The sequence below is a fragment of the Stegodyphus dumicola genome, chromosome X2, assembly GCF_044657685.1.
Source record: "Stegodyphus dumicola isolate Sdum_Otavi_A_Nest chromosome X2, ASM4465768v1".
NCBI lineage: Eukaryota > Metazoa > Arthropoda > Arachnida > Araneae > Eresidae > Stegodyphus > Stegodyphus dumicola.
This window is the reverse complement of record NC_140781.1, coordinates 56,506,032-56,525,702: the sequence shown is the minus strand read 5'-3', so window position 1 is coordinate 56,525,702 and position 19,671 is coordinate 56,506,032. Positions and strand designations below refer to the sequence as shown.

The 19,671-nt window shown below is 31.7% G+C and overlaps 1 protein-coding gene across 2 annotated transcripts in view; it reads left to right on the top strand.

Annotated features, from left to right (window-relative positions):
* LOC118202275 (von Hippel-Lindau disease tumor suppressor-like) overlaps nt 1–19,671 on the top strand; it is a 66,988-nt gene that overhangs the window by 38,405 nt on the left and 8,912 nt on the right. Inside the window, exons 2-3 of one of the 2 annotated variants that reach the window (XR_015039207.1) lie at nt 16,694–16,831; nt 17,483–17,759. Coding sequence is in view for 1 of the 2 variants with exons in the window: in XM_085809828.1 (XP_085665954.1) it covers nt 16,694–16,831 (138 nt within the window). In the remaining variant the exon portion in view is untranslated. The remainder of the gene's footprint in view (nt 1–16,693; nt 16,832–17,482; nt 17,760–19,671) is intronic. The other variant, XM_085809828.1, reaches the window with a different exon arrangement.

Sequence of the window (19,671 nt, the reverse complement as noted above, 5' to 3'; positions counted from 1 at the left end):
AAGCCAGATCCAACTCGAAGATTAAGGAACAACGCAATCTGCAACATTAACTGAAATAGATAATTAGATAATTTTATCTTAGCTTATACCGTCCGTTATACATTAAACGCGCATTCGTAAACGTATTTTTTGAAAGAGAGTAAGTTTGTAGCTTTGAGGTCCGAATTAACGACTTTTGACTGTATGTAAAACTTTTTGGATTTTATATAAAAATCTCCGCAAATCTAGGCTTTCTTCCTTTTCTTAATGCTATTCGTCTACATGTGCCTTTTTTTTATATAGATTTATTCATTTATTATCAGTATGCATCTCAGTGAAAGGAGAGAAAAATCTGTCTCTGGCACTTGCACAAAAAGTCTTAAGTAACTGAATTAAAATCATCTGACGTCAAATACCCAGACTAAAGCAAATTTTCATTTCATCAGTTGGTCAAGGGAAATTATTTTTTTTCTTTCTTCATGTTACGTACCTTTCAACTGGTTTCCTAAGAACGTGCTTTTATTTAATCCAGATGTGATAAAAATCCTCATGAAAACACTGGCTCCTGGAATCCTCAATTTTTTTTTTTTTTTTAACTTTTCGCTTTTTATTTTTTACTTATTTATTTATTTATTTTTTATTTTTAAGCATATTAAATTTATTGCGAAAGAGGCCCAGGAAAATTTTTTGCATAGGGTCCCAAGAGTTCTAGTTACACTGCGCAAACTAGGGGTCGCCAAATTTTTATGAAATGCATTATGCCTGCATGCTGCATACCATACAGTGTACATATAAAGAGTGAAGTGCCGTCACTCACTGTTTAATTGCAATTTCATGCTGTCCGCTCTTTCTTTGACCGTAATGCGTAATGTATGCAAAGTGTGAAGACGCAAGTTTTTCACACCGGTAGATAGCGCCATCTTCGCGATAATTTGCCAGTTTTACTGTAAAGCACCTATTTGACTAGACGTTAACCGCAGGGATAGGGGAAAAATTCGCTTCCGTGATCAGCCAATCAGATGGCGAGGTACGCAATGTATCTGATAGTCAGAGTGAAGACGTGAAGTGTTCACATGAAGTTGTAGCATGTAGCTGTTGGCCTGCAATTTTTTTAGTTTATCCTCAAGTTTTATCATGTGACGTTGTGTAATTATGATTTTTTATATTTTTATCGGGCTTTGCTACTCTTTGTTATCAGGTATGTACTATCATTAGAGAAAGATCTCTGTTAATTTTATTGAATTTCCCCCCCAAAAAAATGATAAAATTTTATATATTATTTGTTATGTGTCATTTGCAACGAAAAATTAGCAAATGAGAGCATGAAGCCAGCTAAATTAAAAAGGCACCTGGAAATTAAACATAAAGAACTTCAAAATAAACATGCCGATTTTTTTCAAAGATGAGCTGAAAATCTGAAAATTCAAAGTGCACATTTAAAGAAATTTACAATACCTCAGAAAGCATTACGAGCTTCTTTAGAAGTTTCTTATCTAATAGGAAAAACAATAAAACCCCATACAATTGGAGAATCCCTTATCCTTCCTGCAGCAACTAAGATGACATCAATTATGCATGACAATAAATATGGAAATGAACTAAAAACAATACCACTATCAAGAGATACCGTGTCTCGGCGGATTTCCGAAATGTCACGAAATAACGACTCAGAAGTCATAAAACGCATGCAAAATTAATCTGTATTTGATTTACAACTGGACAAGACTACCGATATTACTAAAATGTCATGTCACAACTAATTATTTACATTAGGTTTATTTTTAATGAAGATATAACAGAAACGTTTTTATGTTGCAAAAGTTTGGAAGGAAAAAACAACTGGAGAAAAAATATTCGAAGTAATAAATGAATATTTTGAAACAAAGTCCCTTACCTGGGCAAACTCTTTTGCGGTTTGTACTGATGGTGCTGCAGCATTAACAAGTTCGAATAAAGGGCTCAGAGGCTTAATTCAGAAGGTGGCGCCTCATATGGTATTTAATCACTGTATGATTCATCGGCAAGCTCTTGTTGCAAAAGATATGGATGAAGAGTTGCACAACATATAATAAGATGCTGTTAGTTCAATTAACTACATTAAATGCAACAGCCATCTCTTTTCAATACTTTGCAATGAGATGAGCTCAACGTATGAGAGATTACTGTTACACACCGAAGTCAAATGGCTTTCACGTGGGAAAATACTACGACGGATATTTGAGAAATGAAGTGTATATGTTTTTAATCGAAAAGAAACATAGATTGGCAAGTTATTATATCAATGAAGTTTGGCTAGGGAAGCTGAGCTATTTAGTTTATATTTTCGAAAAACTTAACGACTTAAATTTGAGCTTGCAGGGTGAGAATTCAACTATCATAACTTAAGCCAGTAAAATTCAAGCTTTTAAGAATAAGCTTAGTCTCTGGCACACTGAACTGAATAAAAACAACACCGACATGTTCCCTTGCTTTAAGGATTTTATCAAGGAAAATAATATAGATATATTTACATTTAAAAACATCGTTTCCAATCACATTGAAAAGTTAAAGGAAAATTTTTTGAGAATATTCGAGGATTTTCCTGAAAACGATCTTGGTTGGATTCGTGATCCATTTTCCTTTGACATATGCAGTTCAACTCTTCAAATTAGTGAGAAAGAGCAATTGATAGATCTAATTAGTGATTATACTCTTCGAAATCAATTTAAGACTCAGTCTTGCCAAAAATGTTGGCTATCCGTGGAAAAACAATATCCCGTTTCATGCAAGAATGCCATCAGAGTGTTAATACAATTTGCATCAACGTATTTATGTGAAACTGGATTTAGCAAACTAGTTTCAATAAAAACTAAATACCGCTCGCGTTTAAACCCTGAAGATGATATGTGAATTGCAATTAGCAACATGTACATCCAAACATCGATGAGATAATTAGAAACTTGCAGCCACATACGTCTCATTAAAGGGCAATTTACTGATTTTTGTGTTATACAAAAAGTATTTTCTTAAAATTATAAATAAAATTAATATGAGTCAGATATGATGATGTTTTTATTCGAAACGAAAGAAATGCGCGTAATATACATCGTATTTGTGAACATTTATCTCTAGGTATCGCCAAAAATTTCTCTCTACAAAAGGGGTCGCAGTCGAAAAAAGTTTGCGCACCACTGGCCTAGAGGATCAAAGGTACGATGAAAGATAGTTAACAGTTCTCTTTTAGTAAATTTTCTCGAAACACATATCACTAAAATTACACTAGGGAACAGCAGTTTTGATGTCTTAGATCTATCACTTGTTTTTGACTAACTTTTGGGGGCTCGTCCAAAAATTACCCCAGATTTTGTCTTATCAAGTGAACTTTTCGAGCTACGGAATACCCTCTCTTTGTCTCAGAGCCATACAAAATATTCATATAATGGAAAATAAATGGAAAATGTACCAAATGTACTGTTCACAAAGGATAAGGTACTTTGGTATTATCGTAACAACTTTGGTAGAAGTCGCCATCTGTGGCAACCATGTTTATGACAATGCCTCAGGTAACCATATTGATAACTGGAAGTTTGAATAAGCGGCATCACTGTTTTTGTTGCAATAGAAGCTCTAAAGGCAACTTGCAATATTTTTGGTCTTCAGCTAACATGCATGTTGTTAAGCTTGTAGGATTTTGCTGCAAGCATAGAAAGTTCTGTGAAATTTTTTCACGAATTTAATATTTTGCCACAAATGTGGGAAAATTCAGATTTGTATTTGGGATGGTGCTGTAGTTTAGTAAACAACATTTTTGGAAATAGCATGTAAAAAAAGTGTAATGAACACGTTGGCATTTGAAGTGGTTATTGGTTCGAGAACAGACATCTGCCATATACTACAAGAGCCACTTTGTGTACTGCTGGAGTAAAGAATTAATGGGTATCAAATTTTGGAAGAGTTTGAAATGGCCAGTAAGACTGTTGTAGACTAGAATAATTAAATTACATGTGGGAGATATGCAGAAGAAAGAAGAAACAAAAACCCATTTGTAAATAGTTTTATAAATTCTTTTCTGGGATAAATATTGAACAAAAATTAGAAATATATCTAACAACATGTATGATATGAAATAAACAACTTTCTCCTATTTGAAATTGCCATGGAGGTAAGAAAGGAAGGATGGGCCGCCCTGCACTAGGAGTGAAACACTGCTCCGAGGCTTCAGTCTCCAGATGGGGGTTTTTTGTTTACATTCAGAAGCTCCCTTCACAGCACTTTGATAGTATTTCGACACACGACAGTTCCATACAAATAAAAAAAAGGGGACATAAACGTAGTGTACATATCCTACATTTTCAATTCTTGCATGAATGCAACCACCCTGGCACAATTTGGTGATTTCTTACAAATGAAAGAGTAAAAGTTGGTGATCGGGTGCAAAGTGGCAATTTTTGTGACCCTTTTTTTAAATGATTGCCAAACTCTCAATGTTTAACATAAGCAAACAGACATTACCAACATTTCAAAAGAACACAGATTTTAGCAATTTAAAATAAAAATTTTAAATCTTAAACAAAGATCAATAAATTATATGATACATTAAAAAATGTTTTTTTTCACAAAATCCTTTTGTAATCATTTCATGCTGTTCAGCCCATGTGAACATCAATCTGTTTTCTCTCAAGAAAAGGGAATTGCATAAACTCAGCATTGTGCACTGTCTTTCTAACAAACTCATTATATCATTATTTTCTTTAGCAATTTTTGGCAAAATACCATATCCTTGCAGAAATGGTACCTCAGCCTTTTTCATTGCTGCCAAATTCCAAGCAAATATTTTTATATTGGGTTGGTATGGTCTGAAAATTTGGCAACTTCTACTAAGTTGGTTGCGATAATACGTAATTCTGACTAGTTTTCTGACTAGTACCCAAATTTCTGACTAGTTGGTGATTATGGGTTACAATTAGGTACTTACGTATTATCACAACCACCTTGCCATAGTTTGGGGCAAGTTTAGTTAGTAAATTTTACAGGGGGGAAAAAAAGCAATTATTCTATTGTAAAAAATTATATCTTACATATATACATATTCTATATTCAAGTATATATTTATTCCAAACCACCATCAGAAAACCTTGGTTTTTTTTTTTTTTTTTTTTTTTTTTTTTGTGTGTGTGTGTGTGTGTGTGTGTGTATGTGTATATCGAAAATTTTGTAGCGATTGCTTTGAGAAAGGATTTGAAGCATTGTTTCTTTAACGATTTTGTGACAAAATAATGTATTCCTGGGGAAATTTCATCTCTCTTACTTCTGCTATAGGAAAATACTACGAGCACAAATTTTAAAACCTTAAGACGAAAAATAATCATAATTTTTTTATAAGAACCGTTGGAATTTGGAATGCATACAAAAATGGCAACATTGGAAACTGAATATTTGTCATACGCGTTATTGCCTGAATAATTATTATGCACATGGTGTATTTTGAAACTTTGGCAATTTCTACTAAGGTGGTTGCAATAATACGTAAGTACCTACAATTATTGGATTCTTAAATTCTTCAGTATCTTCTCTTATTATTTGTCTTTATTCATTTTACATTGCAATTACTTAACTAGTATATTGGAATCAATAAATGGTTTTTAATCTCTTGATCATTCCTCTTTTGAGGATGTAAAGGAATGTTTCTATACAAATATCCAAATTGCTATTTCAGTATCTTTCAACGCTTTAATTGTCAAAGTGTCTCGCAAGTGTTTAGACTTGGGTAATGTACAATTGTAAATAAATGTGTAAATCCAAGCTGTTATCCTAAAAATTTTCTCAAAAGATGAAGTTTGAGTAAAAAAAGAAAAATCTGCACTAAAATTAGGCAGTGAAGATTTAATTATTTTTTTCCCAGCATATCATATTCTTTATTAGAGCTAATTTCATTAGATGGCTGGCTTATTGGTCATGCTTTAACCCTCTAAGTGGCACAGGATTTTAGATCCATCATGAAGACCAGTATTTAAACAGCATTTTTTTAATTTAGTTTGAATAATTACTTATTTTAGTCTGCATTTTCATAAACTTACATTCATTAAGATGATATTTACATTATTAAAGAAAGTAAGAAAGCAAAATATCTTAAATTATAAGCTAATATATACCAAGTAGCCAAACTTCTGATGACCGGATAAACCCGGTCATAACGCTCAGAGGGTTAACCAAAGTGGACCTTCATGCCGTTTCTTGAATACAAGAGTTTCTACGGTACACCCTCGGGTTGGAATATCAGCAGAATTTGATCCACCAGGAATATGGCTCCAATTATTGGTGTTGCTTAAACTTATCACTTTAACTCCTAACAAAACCCCTCCAAAGTTCTTCATCCAAAGCAAAGTATTCATGGATTTTTAGTCCAGTAAAAATTCGCACATTTTCAATTTAATTTTAAAGCTTTGCTGTGATTTATTTTTTCTCTCATATCTTAACAAATTGTCATCGACAAGATTTTTTAGTTTTGTTATTGTCACTAAACACTTTATTTATCACACGTTTTGTGCATTATGACCTTTTAAATTATGCATCATAAAATGAACCAATCAACCATACGTGTTGTCTTGAAGCACAGTGAATTTGGAGACAATCTTTTAAACAGGCAAACATTCAAAGTTATTTGCCATCATATTAAAAATTCGTGGTGTTAGTGTAATTATAAATATGGTAATTTAAAAATGTTATTTATTTTTTTTTTCCCTGAAATATAAAGTCAGGTTATGTGTTTTCATTTAAAATAATATGTATACTTTTTATGTTATTTACTTAATTGTGGCTGATGTGTCAAAAACACTACCAACAGACTTTGCATGCTGCAATTTTTATAGATGGCATCACAAAACATGAGCAAGTAGGTTCTATTGTTCTGGTTAGCCTTTAGGCTAGACCAGATCCATGAGTCCAAGAACTGTCATTAAATCCAAAATGAAGGAAGGTCTTTTCAATTGGTCCTCCTTTACAAGTCCAAAACAGGTGATAGGTGTTCAGGAGTGAAGATGGGGTAGGTCAAATTCTACAAGTTCTAGAAATATATTTTCAAATATTTGAAAAAAATCTGTTATCCAGAATCGATATAGTCCTGGTACTGCTGGCCAAAAAGGATTCTACTATACATGAGTAATACTGCATGAGTAATTTTGCTCCTTTTAGCCTTCTTCAAAGTTATTTTGGCTATATTTTCTTGCTGTGTACAGTATTATGTGTGACAAATATGGTTTAAAATGCACTAGTCCAGCCTTATTATACATGCCATATTTTCCATAAGCAAAGCTCTAAAAATTTGTGTAGAAACTGCAAAAAGGTGCTCATAAACCAGAACCACAAGTTGAACTGAACAAGATGCAAGAAAACTGAACATGCATTGCCTCATTGAGGCAGTGAGTAGTACTTTACGTAATGTTAAGCTGATGAAATTTGGTTCAGGCCAGATTTTATTACTAATTATTTTTTATATAATTTTTTTTAAGTATTATTTTGTAGTTATACTTCTAGATATTTATTCATGATCTCATACTTTTTTTAGCTTCCTTGAAACTTGTGTTAATTGCTAGGTAGAATATGCCTTATTGTTTTTCATTTAAATATCATATTTTCTTTTTCTTTCCTCTTTTATAGAGCTATGTGTTATTTAAAATTATATATATATATATATGACGTAATAAAAGCAAGGAAAGGAAAAGACGAAGCACTGTTGATGCATAGTTATGCTATATTGAAAAGGAAGTATTCTAATTGTGATGTAAGCTAATGTGTTGACTTCGTAAATAAAACTTGGCAGTTGAGGCGATTTTAATTCCATTTTTATTTCCAATTGGCACTATGTGGCCACAGATCACTTGGCACCCTAATCGTGCCTTTCCACAGAAGATTTACATTTTTGATCTTGTTGAGATATAAAGCAAGCCAGCGGAATTACATCTTAGCACAGTGGAGAGCAATGCTGTAGTGTGTAGTTATGAAAGATGGAAAGACGTGAAGAGAACAGTTTTGGTTTACAATGGTTGTTTCAGTTTCCAATTATTACGTCATCATAGCTGCACAGGCTATAGAATGATCTAGAAATGACACAATCTAGAGAAGTTATTATGATTTTTAGAATAGAGAGGCAGAATTAATGTTTTACCATTAGTTTAAATTTTAATTTTGATTCACATGTTTTTTATCTTATATATCCCCCCTTCAAAGAGAAAACGGTGTGGCGACAGTAAAGCCTTTTTAGAAGAAAGCATTACAGAATTAGCAAAACTAGGTAAATACAACATTGAGAAAAAAATCACAAAATTTTTATATAAATAATTTTTTAAAGTATAAAACCTTCATTTTTAACAATAAATTCAAAGAATGTCCTAATTTTTCTCAAGAAAGCTCACGGTTCTGTAAAATATTTTCTTAAACATTAATCATAATCAATATTTTCCAGTCCTTAACTTTCTTAAGCCTGCGGTACAGCAGTTGTACCAGGAAAATAACTTTCTTTAACGCCAGCTGTGGTACAACTATCGTACCAGCCATTTACCATGTCGTACCCCCTTTTAGAGAATCGCCTATCTGTAGATCTCTGGGTGGTCCATTGTTGCTGCTCAGAATAGCCGCTGACTACGCATTGTTTCCCTTTTCTTATCAGTTTGGCTACATTTTGGCAAAAATCGCAGGTTTTGGTCTCGCGCCAATATACTTGAAAATCAAATAGGAGTCATCTCTTTCTTAAACGTTAGAGCACTGTCTCATAATTTTAGTGATAACTTTTTTAGTACTAACATTTGCTATGATTAAAACGTCAGTGATTTTTGCACGCTGTTTAAGCTTACCATATTTAATTCTTTTTAATCATAGCAAATAAGATTAGATTAATATTTTAAATTTAATGCCCTTCGAGAAAATAGGTAAAACCGCTTTTATCGTTTACTTCCTTTTTATACTTATGAATAATAAGATGTTATTTTGACTTTTTTTTTTTTTTTTTTTTTTTTTTTTTTTTTTTTTTTTGAGTGCATAAAACCCTTAAGTACTGTTAACTCTTTCAAAGTGCTTCTATTATGTAGGCAATTTTGTCTAATTTATCAGGAGATAAATAAGAGACAATTGCATGCATAATAGTTTTTGTGATTGATTTCATTCAATGATTGCTCTGAATGATTTTCATTCATTGTATATTAAATAAAACCAATTTATCTTTAGACTCTCTTTTAGGATGGCATTGCCAAAAAGTATTTAAATATTTAAAGCTCACGTAACTTCTACCAAATTGAATCAAATCATTAGTTACTTTGCATAAAATTTCAGCCAGTTTTATTTGCTGAATTTTTTATACTCCTCAAGAGATAAAGAGAATTCAGACAAGTTAATAAAAATTTATCTTTAAAAAAGGAATGTTATTTTGTCTTTAATAAGGTGTATGTCAACTTACTATTAAATGTATGAGAATTAGGATTGGATTATGGAAAAGCACGCGAACGCTACCTGCTTAAGGGAATGGATGCTTTTGTGTAAACCTTTTTAAGAGAAAATTGCTTGCATTTACGTTCCTGATGGAAAACTCAAGCATGTAATCAACCCGTTCTTTGGGTTTGATTGGATTAATTTTGTTCGCTTACTGAATTACATCAATTGCCTGTATAAAGGGAGGGATGCCTTTGCAGAGGACTTTCTAAGGGAAGCTGGCTTGTATTTACGTTACCGAAAAACCATGAATCCCTTTAGATGGGATTGAAACCCGAGCGAGCTACAAGTGTTCAGCCACCTTTACCCCTCTACTGAAGGGCCCGTAAGAAATTTGAGAAAGAAAAAGCATTGAAATAAGCGGTTTAACTTACTAAGCTATATTTCTCAATCGACAGTACGTAAATTAGGCATATGAGGGGAATTTTTTGTGAATAAAAAAGCTGTATTGCACTTTTCTCCACTATTTCATATTACAATGGAGTTATTGCATTTCAAAGTTATTTCTCATGAATTAAGTCTGCTCCGTTCATGATTTTTTATTTTTCAAAGAGAAAATTTCACACTTTAAATAAAAAATACACGAGAAGTCACTGTATGCAAAATTTGGCGTAAACAGTTTTCTTAATTTTGCTTTGGAAATATTCCAGGGTAATCGTTTTCATTACTGGAAGGAATATGAGAAACAGATTAACTACATTGTAAGCGTCAACACCCAGTATGCCCTTATTCTTTTGAAAACGTGAAAGATTACTCTTTCTGAAATAAATTAGAAAATATATTATGGGCAAATAGAATATTCATTGAAAATGAAATAGACTGCAACCTTGGGATATAATAATGGTTTTAGACAAAATTTCTGCCTATGAAAGGAAATTGGTGCATAATTTTTCATAAACATTTAAAACTGTAATGAAAAATACTTTTGATGATTGCATGTATAGGTCACAGATTTTTTTCCCCTCTGCTTACATAAACAAAAGCCAATTTTACAAAGGAAAATTCTTATATAAGATATACCTCCTTTGCCTGATACTCCAATGTAATATTTGTTAAAGTTAAATGATGAAACGCAACCAATGTATCTCTGATTTTCTTTTTTATATTATAATAACAAAATTATCGAAAAAAGCAGATTTAAAGCTCTGTTATTGTTATGTAAAGCTTTATTATTGCTGTAAGTTCATCTCAAAATATAATTGTATTGAATTTCATTCTAATCATCTAATTTTGTAAAATTTTGTTTTCGTTTTCTAATTCCTAATACGAAAATATGCGAATGTAAATGAAGTGGGAAAACAAGGTTATAAAATTCACAAATTATTGCCTAGATTGATCAGAAATAGTAAATGAAATATAAACATTGCATACATTTTGTTCTAAATAGTGCACTGGAAAAATAGTTATTTAAATGAAAAGCAAAATAATCATCGAAAAAATCGCAAATTTAGCAACCCATCTACTATGGAACAGCGTCCGACAAACATGTAAATTTTGCTGCATCCATGGAGGGAACTAACTTTTCTCATTAATAAAATGTCAAAGAGGGGGCAAAACTGTTTTGGATCGCGCCGTTCTGAAGGCTATATTATGAGAATTTCGGCCTGCTTTTAGAAGGTTAACTTGAAAGTCTTTCATAAAAATTGATCTTGCCAATATAAAACCAAAATTTTCTTTTACAGATACATGACATTTTAATTGATTATTTATGATATAATCCACATTTTCTTAATTGTAAAACAATGCAAAATAGAATTTAGAACTTAATACATAGCAAGTAAAAAATTCAGTGCAATAACAAAATAAACTCTGATAAAAATGGACAAATCCTCAACAATGAAAATCAGCATGACAACTTGCTGATGGCTGTGGGATGCTTAAATACAGTTACACATAGAAACTTCCATTCCTTAATAAAGGTAACTGGCCTCTAGTATTGAATAATTATCAAAGTTTAATATATTCAGGAGCAGAACAATGACCAGCAGCAGGAAGAGGAATTGTGATTGCCTAGAAATGTTGATCCATAATGAGTAGGATATTGGAGGCGAAGGCAGATTAAATCTTCAGTTTTATTTTCAGCGACATGTGGTAGCTACACACAAATCAGCACATTAAATGTGCCTGTTCCAAAAGGCTTACATTTTTTTATAACTTTGTAGCAAGAAAGCAGCAGCAGACAGACTTCAGTGCGGCCAGGCCAAAGCATAGAAAGCAAGTGTGTAATGTTCAGGATGAAATCTCAAGTCAGACAGAGTTAGTTTTGGTTTTCAAAGCATTTTGATTGGGCAGTTAATATTGATGTAAAATTACTATTGGCTGGTTGAGCTTTAGTTCCATTTACATTATCATAATTACTTAAGAATCATATGACATAGATTTTTCTCGAAATGACGCAGTGCAAATACATGTTGCTACTTTAAGAATAGAGAAGGGAAATTTAAGTTGCTAATTTCATCTTTAACATATTCTTTATTTTTCTTACATATTCTCTCCCCCTCCTCCCTTCAAGAAAAAAAAAAGGCGTAGCGACAGAGAAGCCTTTTTAAAGAAAAGGCGTTAAAACACTAGCAAATAAAAAAAAATCATAAAATTTTTACCTGTAAAGTATAATATATAAATATCAATTTTTTTAAATAAATTTTTAATTTTTAGAGTCATTGATTTTTTCAGCATTTCAGTCCAAAAGTCTTTTTGTTTGAGAGTTTGCATAATCATAATTCTTCAGGGAAGGTTCTTGTTATCACAGAATATCACAAAATAAACTTTTACATAATCATTACTCATAATTAAATGTAACACACATAAACATTTATGATACTAATTTCCGTATTGATAAATTATATTTTAACACCATAAATATAATAGGAGTAAAATTTTCACAAATTATGGTTTCACCATTATTTATTATCTTTCATTTACAATTCCTGATTAACAAACTGAAAGGTCTCGCAATACTTCTAAACAAACATATCCATCAATAGGACTGTCCTCTTGAGCTAACCAGTGTGTTCTCTGCACTGGTGCCCCATGGTGCCTAGGCAGTTACTTGAAAAGGCCTCCGTTCCTTGCATAAGGTAACTGGCCTTTGAGAACTGCACTAATACATTCCACTATAAAAAAGTATAATATAAAAAAAAATTACACTCAATCATAAAATGAGAGCCTCCAATATTATCTTACATGAAGTGTGTGTGTGTGTGGTGTAATTATGGCAAAGCCTCGAGGGCTATCTGCCTAAGGGGAGGGATGCCTTCGTGGAGGACTTTCTAAGGGAAACTGGCTCGTATACACGTTACACATGGGGAAAGCCACGAAAACACCCGTGCAGCCAGCCCGTTCGCGGGGTTCGAACCTCGGACCGAACTACCAGTGTTCAGCGACTTTACCGCTCGGCCGCTGGTGGGCCTCTTACATGAAGAGGGTAAAAGGAACAACTGTACAGAGGTAATTACAGGCCTCTGTTTAGGAACCCAGTACTCCCTCGGAATACTCTATACTTAACATACAAATAATTTCGCTTATTTTTTTTTTACATCTACTTCATTTTCAGAATAATTATAAAATTCGTATTCAAAATTTTCAACAATATGTGAGAAAAATAAAGAATATGTTAAAGATTAAATTAGCAATGTAAATTTCCCTTCTCTATTCTAAAAATAGCAACATCTATTTGCACTGCATCATTTCGAAATAGCAACATCTATTTGCACTGCGTCATTTCAAAATAGCAACATCTATTTGCACTGCGTCATTTCGAGAAAAATCTATGTCATATGATTCTTACGTAATTATGATGATGTAAATGGAACTAAAATTCAACCAGCCAATAGTAATTTTACATCAATATTAACTGTCCAATCAAAATGCTTTGAAAACCAAAACCAACTCTGTCTGACTTGAGATATCATCCTGAACATTTGCTTTCTATGCAAATGTTCTTCTATGCTTTGGCCTGGCTGCACTGAAGTCTGTCTGTTCTTTCTTATTGCAAATTTGTCTAAAATGTAAAATCTTTTGGAATAGGCACAACTAATGTGCCAACTTGATTGTCGCCACAACATGTTTGCTAAAATAAAAAATGAAGATTTAAATTTGCCTTCGCCTCCAATTTTTTAGTCATTATGGATCAACATTTTTACGCTATCAAAATTTCTGCTGCTGGACATTGCTTCTGAGTTTGGATATATTACATATATATATGTATATATGAAAGGAGATTGTTTTCATTAAGGAAAGTAGTTCACACTGAAAATCTATCCTCATATGCTGTTGGATTACTGCTATACAAGGTACAAACATAAAGAATAGCAGCTAAGACTGATTGTCATCATCTGAAAATAAAGTGAAATGTCAGTATAAAAACAGTAGTACAGATTTAGTGAACATTTTTGCTCATATTGCAATCTTTAATGTAGCCATCAGTATATTTTTTCTTTTGTTAGTTTTTATCTGTTTGGAAGTACTTGCAGAAATTAACGAAAAAGGAAACTTAAAAACTCGTATTTTGAAATAAACTTATATTCCATTTCTCTAGGCCTACCGCTTCCTTCTTGACGCTGTAGGTGTAACAATGTTTGAAAAATGTTTTCATAAAAGTTGGTTAACACTCTCCCCTTTTAAGCACTTTAGCCCCGTTCACATGCAACGCTCTTTCGCACAGCTGCCGTTTGTGTTAGGGAGAAACGGGGATATGAAGCAGTTTCGTCTTCAGGACTGGTTCATATGCACATCGTCTTTCATCTCTTAACCCATAAGCCAGTGCGAGCAATAAATGATGTCATGAACCCGAATCAGATTGGCGGGTTTCTAACGTTTACTTACATCTTTTTTGACATTGTTTACAATTGCTATAGAACGCCATCGGAGTTTAACTCTTTAATTAATTAAAATACACCTAAATTAATTTTAAATGCAATTTATATACGAGACCAAATGATTCAAAGAAGAAAAGAAACCACATATGCTGTTGAGCGGTTTTAAATAAAATGTTTTGTGGTTGCTAAAATTTCAAACTTTGCTTTTTGAAAAAATGAATAAAACGACAAATTAATAGCATTAATATTAATTGTAAATGTTTTAATATTGATTATAAACATTTTAGAAAATATAATTAATTCATCTGTTAAAATTGTTTTGAACATGTTTTACGAAGTTTTGAAATGAAAGCTTGTAATTTATATTTATATTAACCAATTGAATAGCACTAGGTTTTATTTTATCTACAGTCAAAAGTCGTTAATCCGGACTCGTCGGGACTTCGGCGATTCCGGATTATAGATCATCAGTTTAAATCTGGTAAGATGGCATGCAGAAATTATAAAATTAAAAATATGAAACCGTAATTTATGAAATGAAGAACAATTATGATCTAAAGGGTATCAAAATTTACAAAAAAAGGCTTAATATTTATTTGTTTACTTTATTAAACATTTCTTTCAATGTAAGCTGTTTAAGTTGCTTTGTTTTATGTGCTAATACTTTCTCTTTAATTCTATATAAAAAGACATAATTTCTTGTTCAGTTACAAAGTTTCGCTGTTCAACTCCTGTAATTGCTGTGCCGAGAATACCGACTAACTTGGCAATCGAAATTTTTTCATTTTCACTAACCTCTCTGTCACTTTCTTCATGGCTTTATCCATTTTTCGCAGCAATTCCACTTTTTGTTTGATGGACATCGAAACATACTTTCGCTTTGTAGATCCTTTGGGAGTTCCAGCATCGGAAATTCTATTTGACATAATCGAAAGTTCAAGCTTACTTTTATAAAATTGCTCTAACAGTCTGCAAAAAATAATAAGCCGGATCCAATTCGAAGATTAAGGAACAACGCAATCTGCAACATTAACTGAAATAGATAATTAGATAATTTTAGCTTATACCGTCCGTTATACGTCAAACGCGCATGCGTAAATGTATTATGCGCAGCCGTAAAGGTCTTACGCGCATGCGTAAACAACGCCTATGCGCTTGCGTCAACGCGACGCATGCGCAGAAAGTTTGTAGCTTTGAGGTCCGGATTATAGATCATTCGAGATTATGGGTATCCGAATTAACGACTTTTGACTTTATATGTAATGAAATTCAGTAATACAATTTTTAAGAAATTTGAAATGATTTAATGACCATATAAACAGCTTATATTCTTTAAACTGCATTTTCTCAATTTGCATTTTTTTTCAATAAATCCTTTTATTTAAAGTCCTAAAACATATAGGTATGGCCTAAATTATTTAATATTTTTATAGTTTAATTAAAATTATATACTTTATAGAAACAAGAATGGGTTTTGCAAAATATTGAAAAGAAAAATTATTTGAAGTGGAAATGTAATTGAGATCATATTTGTTTCAAAATTTTTGCATAAAAATTTGTTTTTATTTTTTCTCAGAAACTAATTCATTAATTGCAAAATCGATCCATAAAGTTATTAAGAACTTTCTAATAAAATATAATAAGAAAATATGGGGAAAGTCACTGAAAACTGTAGATGAATGACATTTTAATTGTTAAACTTTTAACTTTTCTTTCAAAGGTTTAAATTTTAAAAAAATACTGGCAAAAAAAGTTTTCTCATCTTAAAATTATTTTGTCTTACAAAACTATTTAATAATATTCATAAAAGTATATAAAAGTTTTTAAATAAAAAAATCATTCAAAAGGTACCAAACCCCCTTGTCGAGTTGAAGGTGATATGCGAGTCTTTAGTTTTAATTTAAACAGTATTTCTGGAATACCCAGCATCAGATAACATTGTCTGTACTTGTTTACAAATTTCCGTATTTCGTATGGTTCTAGTATTTTGGATGATATTGCATCCTCAGATATCTACCAATGCGATTGTTTCACTGACAATCCAGCAAGCAGTCACTTTCACGTCAGCCATGTTGTTTCTTAAAATTAAGTGAACCATGCAATGGTGCAGTGCAGTATGGGAAATCTTCCCATTTGCCCTGCTCCCGAGAGGTAGGAACGTTCTACCTCCAATTCGGAGAAACAGTTAATGTTAGTTGCCGTGTGAATGGGACACATTGGAAGAACCAGTTTTCGCTACCGGTCCAATCTGTTTATGTGAACTGCTTATGGTTTTGATTCACAATGCAGTGTTTTATGTGCAAGGACTGTAATATTGTCTTTTGTGTGCATTAACAATTTAATATTTCGATTTAATATCAATTTAATATTAAAAAATTTTGCAAAAAAAAGTTTTTTGTTATTTTTCATAGTAACATAATGATTTTTTCCTATTTCAGTTTTTGAACTTCAAGAGCTGTGTGCCGAAACCATTAATAAAAGCTTGAGTCATAAAGAGGATATCAGAGCTTTAAATCTTCCAAGAAAGTTGCAAGATATGGTTCTGGAGTCGTATAAAATTGCTTCCAGCGATTCTGGTTGATTTTATTTTTTATTTTATATTTAAAAAAAAATTATCACAATTGACTTTGTGTGTTGTTGTTTCTTGTCATCATCTTAGATTAATTTTTATTTTTAACAGCTGGAACTGTAAGGAATGCTTTATTTTTCATTGAAAATAAATAATAATTAATCAAGTTAAAAACATTTCTCCTTCATTCATATGAATTTAATGTTAACTATAATTCATGTAAGTTGTTAAATTTTTTACAATGTTCCACATTTATTTATGATTTATATACAGTACAAAGACTGGAACTGCCAGTACTCTAACAATTTGAGACTGGAAATTTCTGGATTTTTGATCATGTATTTAAATCTAGTAAAATTACATTAGAAATCATAAAATTACAAATATGGAGGCTTGTTTCTGAAATAATGAAGCATTTATTATCTCATGGACAAAATTTATAACAAATGAAGAAGCTCAGTGTTAATATTTGTTTTATTTCATTATTTTTTTTAAACATAAGTTGTTTAAACAGTTTTGTTTTGCTTGTTAATATTTTCTCTATTTTTACAGAGAGACGTAATTTCTTGTTCAGTTACAAAATTTCATTATTTAAGTCCTATAACTGCCATCTTGAGAGCCACTATTAAGTGATAAATTGAAATATTTTCATTTTCAGTAAACCTTTTGAGGCATTATCATCCTAGCCTTCTTCCTTGCTATGGAAACCAACGTATGTAACATTCCATTCCATACAAATAGTGGTCTTCAGAATTCACTTATTGTGTACTAAGACAAGATAATAAAATGATACCTTCAATAACCGTTCAAAGAGCCAAAAATGAAAATGTGATTCATTAGCCAAAAGGTGTTTAAAGTCAAAACAACCTGTGGGATGATTTTTAAGGAAAGATTTAAAAGGAAAAAAGAAAAAGGTTTCATGGAGGGGGTTCCAGGTAATAAAAGATTCTAGTTATTGGATGTCCAGATTTTGACTTTGTACTGTATTGATATGTAATAAAAAGGCAAAGCATCCAGATGCATGTTTATATGATTGTAAATATCCTTGCTGGCGAGAGGTAATCTTTCATAGAAAAATAGAGGAAGCTTATTTTTTATGTAAGCTTTGTGAACAAAACTGGTAATTTTAGATTTAGTTAGGTTTTTTCTATAAATATCATGAAATTGCAAACTGCGTTTTTTGTTTTTTAATTAGTTAATTTGTTTTGATGTCTTCTAAATTATTTAGTGTTCAAAGATGCTTGATTAACTTTTGAGAGATTAAAAAAAAAAGAGTTACGTTTCAAGCCTAAGAAAGTGTGTCATAAAAATTCGGATGTATTGTTCAGAGTTCCCAAATTTTCCTCTTATAATAGTTTAAAATTATAAGCTTTTTTAAAATTCTGTGAAAGAAGTGCTTTTTTTTAAACATAAATAATGCACAGTTATTGTGATTTTTTAAAATATTAAACTTCTATTCCAAAATTAGTGCATCTTTTGCCATTTAAAGCTATATGTAAAAAGTAAAAATTGTTAGGATTGTAAGTTCTAGAATACTGATATATGTTATTTGCTGTAATATAAATTACCATATATTCCACCATATATGGGCACGTTCAATGTTAAAAAAAATATCAAAATTTACGTGTGCGCATAAATGAGCATAAAAAAAATTAGATTTCTATATGCATCTAAATGTTGTTTATTTGAAAGAAATGAAATACCTTAGGAACTTCAAAATTTGCATTATCGGATAACATGAAAAGGTCATCATATTCCTCTTCTGTTATATTATCAGGCACGTCATCAAATTCTGTTTCATCTTCACAATCGCTGTTACTGTGATCCGTAAATAGATAATCATCTTCCATTCCATCTAGATTATTAGGTATACTGCATTTTTTAAATAACTTGTGAATTATGTCGTGTTTAATTTCATTCCATTCTTTTATTATCCACTCACACACTATTTGTAAACTGGCATGGCATACTTGGCCTCCTTTTGTAAATGTTTTTTGACCTTCTGACATCCACGTATTCCAGTATCGCTATTTGTAAACTGGCATGGCATACTTGGCCTCCTTTTGTAAATGTTTTTTCACCTTCTGACATCCACGTATTCCACTATCGCTTTAAATTTGCTTTGAACAGTTTATTGATACTCACATCTAAAGCCTGAACTAATGGCATTAATCCACTTGTAATAACTGTCATGTCTGTATTACACTCTTTCAAGAATTTCTTCATATCATCCTTTAGATGATCTCTGAACATGTCCCAGACTGAAAGACTTTCTGGATTATTTAAGGTAAAAGGATGCTTTTGCCAAACATTTCTTAGCCATAATTTCACACTGTTTTCTGCCCTCCATCCTTTCTCATGAACATAAATGAAAATACCATTTAGGAAATTACATTTTAGTGTTGTCTTTCTTTTAAAAATTACCACGGGTTTTAATTTTTAACCGTCCGCTAAGCCAAAAAGCACTACCGTGAAGTGAGATCATTTGTGACCTGTTGTTTTGTTCTTTTCACATCAATTGTTCTATTTCCTATCCTATCAAACATTACGGGAGTATCCATATTTCTAATACGTGACAGTAAATACTTTTCCTGCCTTTGTAGGTCAATAAGATACTTCTGGAAACTAATCAATTTATTATTCAAATATTTTGGAAGCCTTTGTGAAACTTTTTTTTTTCTTGTAGAACTAAATTATTCTGTGCCGTAAATCCGTTACAAAAGCTCACTAAAGACAAAAAAAGCTCACTCTAAATCTGTTACAAAAGTTGCTTTGAAGTTTTCACTTTCATTTGCATTCTTTTTGGCCCATTTTAAGGCAAATAAACGTATACTGTTTCTTCTCATA